At 46.6% G+C, this 14,396-nt stretch overlaps 1 protein-coding gene across 1 annotated transcript; it reads right to left on the reverse strand.

The window, feature by feature from the left end:
• Positions 1 to 6,046: 6,046 nt before the first annotated feature.
• Positions 6,047 to 8,216, reverse strand: POU4F2 (POU class 4 homeobox 2). Its single transcript, XM_022599690.3, has 2 exons — positions 7,467 to 8,216; positions 6,047 to 7,031 (listed from the first exon to the last, which is right to left on the reverse strand). The coding sequence occupies exons 1-2, from the start codon at positions 7,749 to 7,751 to the stop codon at positions 6,093 to 6,095; spliced, it is 1,224 nt and encodes a 407-aa protein (XP_022455398.1). The 5' UTR covers positions 7,752 to 8,216; the 3' UTR covers positions 6,047 to 6,092.
• Between the last annotated feature and the right edge of the window lie 6,180 nt (positions 8,217 to 14,396).

A 14,396-nucleotide genomic window follows, 5' to 3' on the forward strand; every position in this document is an offset into this window, starting at 1 on the left:
CCCCCCTCATTTTAATATATTAACAATAGTTTTCTTCATATGTCCAGTCTTTCCCAGCCCTGTGATACACACACTTTTATCACACAGATACGTTTTCCACTTTCCAACAGGCACCAGGCTTGACTGTCTTCTCTGCCCTTTGAGAAGGCCTAGGGTTGGGGTTGGAGTGGAGGGAAAAAAGGGTAGTGGAGACTGGTTTCAGAAAGTGATGCTATACGGGGGAAAAAGAAAAAAGTTGACATCAGTTCCTGAAGCATCTGGCAAAGATCAACGAGAGACAACATTTGCACTAAGCTGGTTCTTCCTGTAGCAAGATGAAAGCATATTGTTACCCAAACAAAACAAACAGATTATTAGACGAGGCTGCACTTTTCGACAGCCTTTCCACTGTGTGGGATGAAAGCAAAGAGTAATATTTTCATTTTCTTTCTTTCTTTCTCACTGCTGCCCCCAAACACACACACACATGCACACACGCACAAACACACAGACACCTCAAAACGTTTGTTCTTCTTGAGCCTTCTTCATATGCTACTAATCGGACTGTCACACCAGATGCCTCTGTGTGTGTGTAAGTGTGAGTATTCAGGAAGCCTGTCTCAACAAGGGTACTTCAAAAAAAATGGAAACTGGTGTAAATAAAGCGTTTCATCTCCAAGTAGAATAAAACCCACAGTTTGCTTTCTGAGCAGCTTCCTATTATCACATCGCCACTTAATTTTATTTCTATTCTCTCCAAGTTAAATAGAAAGACTGGCTCACAAGGGAGCTGCCATGTGCCTACAGACTGGAGATGTCAAGCAGAGAGACTCACTGTGCAAACTTAATTTCAATTCCCGAGGAGGATTTCACATTCCGGCTGGCTGTGACCCACAGTAATTAGCTGAGATAACTAATGATTACTTACTTATTCCTTGTAATTATCTGGATTTAATAATTCGCTGTGTAATTTATTAATTCGCTCATAATAGCCTTTCAGGACAGGGAATGGCTCCTTTAAAGGAGAAAAGCAGAGAAATTTTAGTGATTTTTTTTCACATTGTCATAAATCTGTCTCCTGACAAATGCAGACTTCAGGAATATTTCTATCATCATAACTATCCGGGAACCTTTGTCTTCCTTTTCGTCCTATCAGGACACCAATCCAACTTCTTTTTTTTTTTTTTTCCTTCTGTTGCAGCCCCTCCCTCCAAGGCTAACTGAAAAGTAAAGTGTAGTTTTGAGTTCTAATGTGGACCATTTACCTAGAAATATAAATTGTTGTTGCCAAACAATTGAAAGGATGAATTTCTAAACTTACTGTTATGGCCTTTTAAGATCAAGTGAATCTTTTAATCCCTTTTCCACCATCTCCTCAAGAGCTTCCCCAACAGATAGATCAAAATGAATTGATTCATTTAAAGTTTAAAATAAAACATTTTACCCCCCAAATTCCAATTCTCTTGGCAAAAAGAGGTCCCAGAATCTGTTCTTGATAGTAAAAAAGACTTAAGCTACATAATGTTATTTATTTTTTCGATACATTTTATAGAAGATAGGAGAGTGTCACATTGAATGTAAAGCCCGGTTATTTCATTTGCTTTTTCATATTTCCATTATTTTTCCCCAAGCTGTGTATCAATGAAACTTAATCTATAAAGAACAGACCAACTGATTTAATGTCAAATTTCAAAAAAAAATTGCAGATAATAATATTATCCAATTGGTGTAGAGAGTACTTAGCTATCAACCAGGCCACAATGATCTTTGCTATTAGTCACTATTCCATTCCATTTTAGACTTAAATGATTACCCATTGAATCATTTGGATCATTTGCCTTTAAAGAAGTTAAAAGAAAATAAAACTACATAATTCTGAAACGTCATACTGAGGAAGATTAGGTATGCAGCTAAGTCAACTCGTAAAATACCTTTTTCTGATAAAATAGTCATTGTGGACCTTTAGGGGAAAAAATTAGGAAAGGAGTCATAAATGCCAATGGATTTGATTGATATGACAAGGGTCTTCAGACACAATCTGCTATTTATCCATCTGAGTATTTTGAAAGCCAATACCAAATGGATATTTCTCAACAATTTATAAACAGACCCTTCTAGTCTTACCTTTAAGTTCTTCCTTAAGACCAATCCTCTTCAAATCTCTTTGTTTTGGTATATCTCTGCAACTATCATTCACTTAAAAACTTTCAGAATATATTTCTTTTTAAAATTCTGCTTTTCTCATAAAACAAACACATTTAAGCAGGATTAAATAATGGATATAATTTCCGTTTTGTAGGCAGGAAATTTTTTTTTACCCTTGTGATAACATCAAGAAGATGAACTTAAAATGTGATAGTTGTAGAAGTCCAGGAACACAGGAGACAAAGAACAGTTGATGAATGAAGGGGGAAATATCGGTCTTCACTATCGACTGTTGAAGTAAATGGATAGTTGCTTTCCTGTCACGTTCCTCACAAAAATCTAAGACAAACATGCATCCATGCAAGCTATCACATATTTCAAAATGCACTAAAAAGAACACCTATTTTATTTCTATCCATTATATTTCTTAATTTCTACTACTTTTACAGTATTTCTCTCTTCATTTAAAGATGTTATATTTGTAGAAAGAAAACACAAGCACACCTGTCTTTCCCCTAACTGACTCCCCTTCCTCCTAACACATCTCCTGGACGCTTAGTTAACAGCAACATATGGGAAGAAGGAGGTGTTATTTACTGAAGACAATTTTTATTCTAGATCAGAAAGTCTGGTTTGCTATACATTCAAGCCATTTAATTCATTTTCCGCTCTCCAGAAAAAGTAAGCAAGCAGAAAGTTCTCTAACTGGCTAGAACTGTATGGTTAAACGTGTTGGAGCGAGTCTGAGTCATGTGGTTACTCTCCGTGGTGCTGAAACCAGTACCTAGTACAGTGAGATTGGAGACTGGCTGTTTGAAAAGACTTTCAGGAAAACTGAATCTAATAGTGGGGGGTAAAGTGGAAGAAAGGACATTCAGCCTTCACAACACAGAAATAAAATTAAACTATCAATATCACTATATATGAAATTACAATTCTTTCTTTTAAATCTCCACAACTTTCTATATTTCCTTAGATATCTATGCAATGTATCTCATTATTTCTAAAGGGACATATGGATTTTGTTCTTTCAGGTGCCTTTCATTCAGTTATAGGGAAAGAAGTCCCTCCACCCATTATCCATCCAACTTTCAGAACTCTTTTTGTTACATCTGAAAGTCATAATCAATTTTCCAACAACATTTCATTCCAACTTGAGCCACTATAACAATTTTCATCGACTCATGGGATGTTTCCTTACCTCATCCTCAAAATAAGAAATATTCCAAGACAGTTCCATATTAGAGAGGTAACAGCTCTGGTTAGCAGAATTACCCATGGAGGATGGCCTGATTCCTCTCTCTTGTTGTACCTATAATTAATATGATGCTTTCATCATTAATAATGTAAATATCTAAACCAGAGCTTTCCTGAAAAAAAAACTTTGAAAACTTAACATGTTGCCCAAATATTGTAGGAAGTCTGAAAATTATTAAAATTTGTGAGGAGGTTTTTTTAAAACTAGGATCAGAAAAAGAAAAGTCAGTGTATCAAATAGGCAAAATTTCTTTGTGTCAAACCATCAGTAGACAGACTTCCACCAACTCTGGTGTCTGGATGAGTCATAGAAAGGGGGCAAAATTTTGCTCCCTCTAACCACCCAGGATTTCTTCCTCAGCCCCCACTCTGCCTCTTGCAGAATATGAGTTTCCTTAAAGGTCATGGCAATGGAGAGAGAGAGAGGGCGAGAGAAAGAGAGAGAGAGAGATGCTTTACTTCATATCCCAGTAACCTAGGTGCTTTGTGCTCTGGCTGTGGGGCACTGCTCTCCAGGAGTGGTGACTGAACTGAGAACTCTGGTGGGCCATCCCCTAGGTCTCAGCCAGGGTGTCCTACTCCACCAACCAGGCCTTGACACTTGCCACACCCAGTCTCCCAGTGCTGCTGAATACTGAACTGAGTTCCTTTCTTTTACCCATGCAATACCTCTGCTCACAGAGATGCTCTTCGCAGAATTTTGCTGATCTGGAGAAATAACTTCAAGAGAGGTATTTGGAGCCAAATGTTGTGACCTCATCTGGGCAGAAAAGCAAAGCACCCTGTGAGATGAGCTCTGGCTATGAGAAGGCTATTATAGACCCTGTTCTTTTATACTTTCCTAGAGAAGCAGCCTCTACTAAATCCAAGCCAGACTTTGGCAACAACCACTGCATTATAAAACATTAAAATGTGTTTCTTCTTTTAAAAAATTCCCCCATCAAAATAATTCCCATGTAAATGATTTAAAACAACATCACATTTTAAAAGCCATTTAATTTCAATAGCATATTTTAATGAAAAAAAGCAGCATACTTTGCCAATAAAACATTAAAATCATCTCTTCAATGAAAGACAATCAAACAACACCAAAAATAACTTAATACATTACCATAGTAAATAAAACATCTATTAACAAAAACAAGAAACCAGGTCATATACAGAACTCAAGACTTCAGAGAGCCTTAAATGGAACAGCAATACAGCAAAATTTGTAAGAATATATCTATATGTGCATCATTTTGAATGAAGTATTTACAGTAGGTAAGGTACCAGTCATCATGTACCTAATTTTTGTTGTTGTTGTTTCAAAAGAATTCTACCAAACAATGTGAATTTACAAGCAGTGCACTGTCTTATAGTTCAAATTTGTTTTCCTACAAACAAAGCTCCAAAAGGAAAAATGGAAGGATTCTTGTAAATGTTAAAATGTAGTCAACAGAGCAATTGAAAACTAGAAGACTGAAATACCTTGGTGAAATCTTAGAATCTGGAAGGGCAAACACCAAGTGACAAATGCACCTAAAGCTAGAAAATGATGCATCATAGTCATGCTTCCAACTGCTTGACTTCTTCTCTTCCATTAGAGGTGTGTGTGTGTGTGTGTGTGTGTGTGTCTATGAGTGAGTGAGAGAGTGCCTGTGTAGCAGGGACAATGTGGGAATCCCCATTAAATATGTAACGAAGTAAACAATACTTTGGACAGTGAATCAGGTCTACACGATTAAGACATCCATTACTGAGTGTCGACTCACGAATCAGAACACTACCAGTAAAAACAAAGAAAAAGCAATCTTCATTCAAAGTGAGAATATACAAATGGGCCAAAAGGAACACAGTATAAGAGGAAAGCTGTAAAAATTCAGTAAACTCATCAAATAAAAAAATTTTTAACTTCACTAGCCATACGTTCTCCTGTTTTTAAGAGTAAATAAGTTTAATTAATTAGAATGTGCACAAATTAAGTTGCTAGAGAGATAAATTAATAATTTACAGAGGGTTGTTCAGCAATAATCTAATAATAGCTTTCAAGATCAGTGAACACAGCAGGCGCAACTCCTTCCTTAAGCATTAACACTTCAGAGAAGGAAGAAGGGGGTAAGAACCACAATAAAAATATATATATAATATACAGTGTAAATGCAGAAAATCTGCCATCTTTTTTTTTTTAATTCAAAATACTTTAGAGATGTCTCTATCACATTAAGCACCAACTCTAGCTTAAAGTTTCAGTCCTGAATCAATTTCTATTTCTGAAAAATAGCTGCAAAGTGTACTTTTAAACTTGGAACAAGGGTGATGTCTTTAGGAATAAAAACAAATCTTACTTGCTCATTCTGGAAGCCTTTTAAAAGGCTGTCTCGTCTGCCTTCCTGCAAACAGCCGGCTCCAGACTTCCTCTGAAGAGGCCGAGGTGCCTTTTCCGGGTGGGGTGGGGTCGAAAGGGACAACTTTGCTACAACTTGACAAATCCCTTCTTTTGTTTTTCTTTCCCTTGAGAAATCGTTTCACATTCTCACCGGACTTGGGCTCAGTGACTTGCTCGTTCGCTCGCTCTCCAATCCTCGCTTTCTCCGGATTCACATTTAATGGAATTGTTTCTAGTCGCGAAAAGTGGGGTGGGGGGGGTAAAAAAAAAAAAGAGGCAGGAGAGAGAGGGAGGGAAAAGAGGAGATGAGGAGGGGCCTGTCCCTGGAGAGGTCGTGGGTCTCCTAAATGCCCGCGGAATATTTCATTCTTTTCTGTTTCTGCCTCTGGTTGCAGAACCAGACGCGCACCACGTTCTTCTTAAGGTCCAGCTTCTCAGCGATGGCGGCGATCTTCTCGGAAGAGGGCCGCGGCTGGATGGCGAAGTAGGCTTCGAGCGAGCGCTTCTCCGGCGCCGCGATGGACGTGCGCTTGCGCTTCTTCTCCGCGCCGTTGAAGAGCTCCGGCTTGGTGAGCTTCTCGCGGTGAGACTTCTCCGCCTCCTCTAGCCACGCTTGCAGGATGGGTTTGAGAGCGATCATATTGTTGTGAGACAACGTGAGGGACTCGAACCTGCAGATGGTGCTCTGGCTGAGCGAGCCCACGCCGGGGATCTTGAGGTTGGCCAGCGCGGAGCCCACATCGGCCTGGGTCACCCCTAGCTTGATGCGTCGCTGCTTGAAGCGCTCGGCGAACGCCTCCAGGTCCCGGGGGTCGGCGTCCACGTCGCTCATGCAGCCCATGTGTGAGGGCAGCCCGTGCGCGTGGGCCATGCTGAGAGCGGCTTGGTGCATGGGGTTCATGGTAGCCATGGGCGGCGCGTGAGCCGGAGTGGACACCACGGCGCCGTCGGGGCCCGCCATGGCACCCAGCGCTAGCCCGGGGCTCAGGTGCTCCAGCAACTCGCCCTCAAGCGCCTGATGAGGCTGATGGTGGTGATGGTGGTGGTGGTGGTGGTGGTGCGTGCCCGCCAGCGCGGACGGGTGCGAGATGGGCACCGACGAAGAGGAGGCAGCCGACGTGCACGGGATGGTATTCATGGTGTGGTAGGTGGCGTCCGGCTTGAAGGGGCTGTGGTGGGGCGGGTGATGGTGGTGGCTCTTGCTCTGGGAGACGATGTCCACCGCCGCCAGAGCCTCGGCGCGGGCCAGCAGGCTCTCATCCAGCCCGCCGAATATATTGCTCTGCAATTGCAAGTAAAAGGCACACATCACTCTCAGTGGGGAATTGTGCGCACTCTCTCCGGAAGCTCCGGCCCAGAGCTCGACACCGCCGCCACGCCTACAACATTCCCAGAACGTTAAAAATAAATTAAAATAATAATAATAACAATCCTGAAACTAGCAGGTGAGAAGGAGAGGAGGGAAGCCACGGAGAGAAGCCACGAGTGCACGAGGAGGAGGAAAGTGAGCCTGCAAACACAACACAACACGCGCACAGGCAACATTCCAGGTCTTAAAAATTAATATGAAAGGAAAGACCCTCTGAATACATAAGAGGGGGGGGAAATTGGTTGGAGGTGCGGGGTGATTTGCTGTGCAGACATGAAAAAAACATCAAGCAGATAAAGGGGGCTGTCAAAATGTGCCTTTAAGCGGTGATTATGCAGAAATACGCACCGGTGGGGTTGGAAGACATGCTCTCCGCATCGCCTCGGAGCCCCCGCCGCTGCCGCCGCTGCTGCCACTGCTGCTGGAGCTGCTGCTCCGGCCTCCACCGCCCCCGCCACTGCCGCCACCGCCGCCAGCATTGCTCGAGCTGCTAGGAGAGCTGGCGGAGGGCGCCGCGGGTGCAGAGGACCCGGGCGAGGCGCTGTGCAATGCCGAGTACTTGGGCTCCACGTGCAGGCTGCCGCCGTGCGGCATGCTGAACGCCTGCTTGCTGTTCAGGGACATCATCATCATCTTCCCGGCCTGCCCGCGCGCTTCTATGTGGCTCACGCAACTGGCCCCGGTAGCCGGGACCCTCCGCAGAAGCGCTGGGCGAGAGCCGGAGAGGGGAAGGCGATGCGGAGTTGCGCTCACTCGCCGCCGCTCGGAGCTCGGCGCGCCTTGACCCGGCTACGCGCTCCACCGCTGGCTACGAGGTCAGTCTGCGCTGTTGCTGGGCTCCGCTTGGCGCTGGCTGCAGACCTGGGCATGCGAAACTGCCCCGCGCTTCGCGGCCGCCGAGTTATACTCCCCTCTCCCCGCGCCTGCCCCCGCACCCCCGCCTCCCTCCCTCCCTTCCTCCCTCCCGCGCGCCCCCGCCCTCCCCTGCCTGAAAGCGCAGGTTTCTCCTGCTCGGATTCTGGCGTCGCCCCTTCTCCCTCTCGGCTTCCTCCAGGCTTTGGTCCTTTCTGCTCTCCCGACACCCACCTCCCGCTCCCCCGCCGCGCCCTCCACCTCCCCTTCCTGCCCCCGCGGCGCTCTGATGCCGCCTCCCCTTCCCTGCGCCCCGCAGCTCTCACTTACTGTAGTGCCTCTGCTCAAACCCACCTCCCCACCCCCGGCCAGGTCTGCGCTCCAGTCGCAGGGCACTTCCTACCTAAGAGCCGGCCTCCTGCCCCTCCTGCTTCTGCCACTCCCGTCTCCACCTCGCGGGGAAAAGAAACTACTAAATAAAGTTGCGGACCAAGGGAGCCTTGGGTGGGATTTTCCCTAGACTACAAGGAACGCCTCTTACCTAGCTGCCTCCCCGCCCCCTGCTTACCGCGAAGTTCCAGGCCTCCGCCCCCAACTCGGCCCGCCTCTCCCCGTAGCTCGGGTGACCCTGATCCTTGGCTCTCGACCACAGTGGAGAACGCGGACCCTGCCGCCGACCTGGATCCTCTGCTCTGCTCTGCGCTTCCGGCTGGTACGAACAGCGCTCGGCGCTTCTCTCTGCGCACCCTCGGCCTGGCGGGTGCCTGGTGCCAAAGAGACCTGGGGTCCTCAGGGCTGCAGGGCTTTCTGTTACTCGGTTTCTCACAGCTCTCAACGGATTGGACGGCGGAGGAGACTGCTCCGGTCGCCTATGCGCATGCGACTCCTCCCCCACCCCCGCCCCCGCCAGCCAGACCCCCGTGTACTCCCCCAACGCCACCACCGACAAACACTCCTCTCAACCCTCTTTTCTCTTCCTCCGGATCTTCCTCTTCCTCCTCCCTGTCTCCAGTTCAGTGAGTTGGGTCTTGGGCGGATCCACTGCCAAACGCTGCCACTTCATTAGCCGCAATCAAAGGAGGAAGGGGCAACTGAAGGAGAGGCAGGGCCAGAGATCACAGAGCGCATGTGCTGCAGAGTATCCCCCCCCCTACACACACACACTAATAAACACACACACACGCCCTCAGGGGCTGGCACAAGCCCCACTTATCTTCATTTCCACAGCCGCTCGGTGCAGAGAGCCTATTTTTAGCCAACACTTTGCTCTCACTTTTGTCCCATCGTGGACCACTTTTCTTAGAAGTGGACACACACTCTTACTTCCATTTGTAAAAGAAGCAGACAACCTTTCCTACACACACACACACACACACACACACACGCACCGCCTTCCTCTCCTCCCCGCTCCGGTCTTCTCTCTACTTTCCTGTGTGCTGGGGCTGCTGTCACCTCCCCGGAGCGCGGGAGGAGCGGGGTACAAGCGAGGGTGGAAGACCCTAAGACCGGGACGCTGGAGCCCGCCGGTGGCCCGACCCGGACGGGGATGGCTGGAAGCAGGTGCAGGCACACGGTGCCTGGGGAAGGCGAGCAGGTGCGAGAGCAGGCGGCAGGCCTGAGAGGCGCCGGCGCGCGCTGGGACGAAACAGAGTGGGAACGAGCGTGGCGAAGGGGGACCCTCGAGTGGTCAGCGCCTGGAAGCCCCGCGGCGGCGGCAAGTAGGGGGTCTCTCGTTCACTCACGACCCCTGCGGGGCGAGATGGCAGGTTCAAGTCGGGAGCTCAGTCCTCGGGAGTCGCCAGTACTAGGAAGGCTGTAGCAAACGGCGCGCGACGGGCTCTGTCCATGGTGCTTAACCCCCTTGCAACCCCGGGGCTTGCCTTCCTCCTCCCCTATGTGGAGGAAAATAATAAATAGCAGCCGAAGGGAATTCCTACCAGCCGTGTTCCTGAGCAGAAGCCCGGAGAAGCCTGGACTCGGGACTGGAGAGGGGGTGTTGACATGAATGAATGTGTCTTGCGCCGGTCGGTTCAAGTAAACGCTTAGGTGTTTAATTTCTACCTCAACAACAGCCAGGGTAATTTCAAGGAAATAAAAAAATGACATTGCACAGCTCTCACTGTCTCAAGATTCGAGAAATAAAATAAATCAAAGTTAAAGGCTTGAGTATCATTTAATTATAGTGCGAATAGCGCTTTGAAAGAAGTAGAACAACATCTCTAAACAAATTATGACTGGGCCAGGAAGGAATTATTAGATTGAAATTTCATTTAGGCTCGGGAGACACCGCGCTTCACTGTGTAATCTGCTATGCCTCATCTGATTTGTATGCTTAATTCAGCTTGACGAATTTATTAGTTTTCATAATAGTGAAAAAATTGAGCAGTACTATGGGCTAATGCATTGTGTGTACTATAAATTGTGTGTCATCGTGGAAAGGCTGAAGTCTATTGAAATCTTTTAGTAACGTCGGTATGGGGGGAGGATTTTCGTGCAAACCTTGGAGAGGTTCACGCCAAACTCCAGTGTTGCTGGGTCTCACTGGTCCATTAACATATCGTCATACTAATTAGACTACTTCATCAGTGATATAATTTCAAACTTCAAATTATGTTCTAATTAACAAGGGTTGTCCAATCTGCTTAATCTCCAAAAGGCTTTGGATGGTCTAATTAGTATAAACTGTTGAGCATCTCTAAAGCCTAAAAAAAATCCATTAAAATATTTTCGGTATGTATTCTATCAATACTGTGTAAGAACCAAAGGGCTAAAAGTGAGAGTGGAGGAGGAAAATAACTGGAAGGCAAAGGTCTGCATCTACCAGTTCCCCCAGATTATAATACTAAGTGACTCACGGGAGAAACTTTTGGGTATTGCACCTCCTAAACAGTGTTTATGTGTTTAAATAAAGGCATAAGAATATCAAGGAGAAAAAAAACCACAAGGGGAAAAAATTCTTCTCTTTCATTAGGTGTCTAATTAGATGTAAAGTGAAAAGCAACCCTGAGGAGTTTCCCAAGCATTATTGTGGCAACAGTCAGCTGAACTTGGATTGCAAAATCAAATATTTGGGGGTGTTTTGAACCTCTCCCTCTCCCCTCCCCCTTCATTGAGCTTAATTACTTGCAATAGTTGTTTTAATGTATGTTGTCACCTGGGAGTATTGAGAAATGCATGTCGTTAATATGAATTAATCTTGATTTTAATAGCAACTGACAACTGATCTCCAAAATGCTAAACACTTGTCACCACTTCATATGGTAAATAAGGTAGTAAAATAAATTCATGAAATAAAGAGGGCACTGTTGAAATGACTGGACAAACTTTGTCTGATGTGGAATTTAGTGACTAAAACTATTTTAAGCAGGACAACTCCCAAGAGAATATTTTCCTGGTGGCTAAAATCAATATATCATTAAATTAATTCAATATAACTTTGAAAAATCTTTCAGCTACTTCTCAGTGTTATCTCTAATTCCAGACAGAAAAACGGAAGCCCTTTATTCTAATTATCAAGGGGAGATAAATTAATATGCAGTTGTAGAGCAAGTCAAGAATTTATTTCCCCATATTCACTTCCTCTTAGAAAACATACATGTTTTCAAAAAGAGGTCAGAGTTAGATTTCTCCTTTTCTCACTCAAAGTGAATAGCAGTGATTGTGTTGTATTAGAGTGAAAATGCAATTCTTCTTTCTTCACCACGACTTGCAATCTTGCAATCTCTTCTACCAGAATTGCCCAGAATACCAGCATCTTTGCGGTGATATCAATAAAACCTATTTCGGTTTTGTCCACAGGCAATGTTGCAAAGTGCTCCAGCAAGCGTGGAAGCTGCTCTCTGAGGAAGTAAAACTCCAGTCCCCCAGGTAGCAGAAACCATCTAAACAACCGAAAGTTGGGAATAAACCCAAGGGGTGGCAACAAATGGCCCAACGTGGGAAATCTGCTTCATATAACCTCAACATACACTTTTATGTCCCAGCACCTATCTGCGCTGGCACCTATGCACACCCTCAGATCTACCTAATAAACTGAAAACAGAGAAGTGATTTTTTTTTTAAGTAGAGAAATGGAAAATGAATCAACTGTGTGACTACACGAGGGGCGCCTTTCCTTCTCACCAAGCCTCTTTGTTTAGCAATAGGTTCTGTCCCACCCGCTGCCAGATGTGGATAGACATGACCAGCTTCCCATCCGACGGGGCGAGGAATCGCTTGAGGTTCCACCCAAGCTCCCGGGCAGTGGGGTCCCTGCAGAAGGTGCCCCCCACACCCCGAAATCGGCCCGCAGCCATCCTAAGGGGAGAAATCACTGTCTCCTCTCCTGTATCTGGGACCTAATTTAGTACTAAAATTTTAAGCAGTGCATTCATATTTTACTGGACCTAATGTGTTTTATTAAATTTTAATCCATTAAGGGCAGTGTGATTTCTCTGTATTTCAAACAGAACTGAGTTGGATTACAAGGAAGATTTCTTAAAAGAGAGATCTGACCCTATTCATGTACCATCTCCATCTCGGGTAAAGAGGGTTTGAGGGAGGAAAGAGGGAAAGGATGGATTCTCCCCCATCCTATCTCCTCAAGGTCAATCGTCTCTGGATTCTGAATAGAGTCAGATCCTCTGAGCTCTCTCTGCACTCTGTAGCTTGGGGCAGAAGGATATGGGATGATTAAACTCCTCCATGGCCTCAGCGGTACCAAGAAAGAAAAAAAGGAGGGAATTATCCCTGAAATTGAGACCTCTGGGAGCACCCAGGGAGCCTGGTACAGAGCGAAGGGCCGGGAAGGAGAGCTCTCCTGGGTTTCTTACGTCCTGGGGCTAAGTTCGGGGAATATGGGTGCGTTTTGCTCAAACACCTTTCCTCTTCCGAGCACGTCCACCTCTGCTCTTGTGTTTGTCTCTAACTTTCTCTCTCCACTGGCTCCCCCGTGAGTCCCAAGTCCACCTCGCTTAGAGATTCTAAGGAGACCCTCTTTCTCCCAACGCTGCCAGGCACCCCCTGTGGCCGAGGGCACAGCCTCGCCTCAGTTCTTTCTTGGCTAACTCTCTCTCTCACCGCCTCTCACTGCAAGCGCTCAGCAAGTGTCTCCGGAAACCTCTGCATCCGGCAGTTCCCAGGCCCTCCTAGATCAAAATTCGGGCTCGCCAACTCCTGCCCTCCCATCAAGCCCTGGCAGAGTGAAGGGAGGGGAGGGGGTAAAAACAAATGGCCATTGGCGATGGGGAGGACGCACTTTGGGGGTAGGGAGAGACCTGCGCCAGGGCCAGGGCCCTGTAGTCACCGAATGAGCCGAGTGGGGCTCTCTCTAGATAATTCTGGACTGAGGACAGTGGCCGGGCAGGGGACAAGAGGATGAGAAGAGGCAAGGTAGAAAGGAAAGTAACGGCTCCCTCTTTCCCCGGTGGAGGGAAAGGCGCAGAGCTGAATTTCCAAAAAAGCAGACTGGGAAGAAGGGACGCGGGACGCAGCCAGCCCCAGGCCCGCTGGATGTCTGCGAGGCTCCTAGACGCCTTCATGATTCCGCAGGGTAGGTTGGCTGAGGCCGAGGGTGGCGAGGAACCCGCACGCGGGGACTGCTGACTCACCCACTGGAGTCGACCAACCTTTGGAGCAAACACAACAGGCGCCGAGAAATCAACATCGGCCGGAGGGAAAGCGTGAGTGCGCCGCACTCCCCAGAGCGCGGGGACGCACACACTCAGGCACGGACACACACACATACACGCTCACACCCGCGCATGCAGACACACAAGTGCTAACACTCACGCCCACTCACTCAGATTCACACCTGTTTCTCCCCTCCCCACCTTCCGTGGAAGGGGCTGGGGGGGAAGAGGCAGAGCTCCGCGTTCTGTCCGCATGCAAGAGTCCCTGTGTTTACTTTCCCCGACGAAACTGTTATTTTTCGTCGTAGTGAATCTCCTTGGTCCGTGTGTTTCTCTTCCCAAAGTTAAGTCCAGTCACGAAATCAAACTTAAAGCATTGGAACAATCAATGAAGACTTTTGCGATTCATGGCGCCTTGCGCTTCCTGGAACTAAAATAAATGCAAGAAATCGAAACTTAATTACTTGAAAGAAATCCAGAAATCCCTCTGCATAATTTATCCAGTCATTTTTCGTAGCGTCCGTGTTCAGTGCAGTGTATGTTAACTCTATACTTTGGGCTGAGACCTGGCTTCCTTCGTTGATTCCTTGGAGGTGGCTGCATCCAACCTCAGCCAGGAATTTTGCCCTGCACTAGACTCCCCCTTCTTCCCACTCCTCAGAGCTGATCTAGTAACTTTTTTCAGAGGTCACCAACTGTAACGGTACAAGGATCCCTGGGGCTGAGTGTTGCGTGTAGTTTAAAAATAAAAAACCTCACCCGTTCTCTCTTCTTTTTGCTCACTGGGGCTGTACTTGAATTTGTGTGAGTTGCTTAA

The sequence above is a fragment of the Delphinapterus leucas genome, chromosome 5 (assembly GCF_059928025.1).
Source record: "Delphinapterus leucas isolate spDelLeu-1000000601 "Yukka" chromosome 5, BTC_Dleu_Yukka2, whole genome shotgun sequence".
NCBI classification, from domain to species: Eukaryota; Metazoa; Chordata; class Mammalia; order Artiodactyla; family Monodontidae; genus Delphinapterus; species Delphinapterus leucas.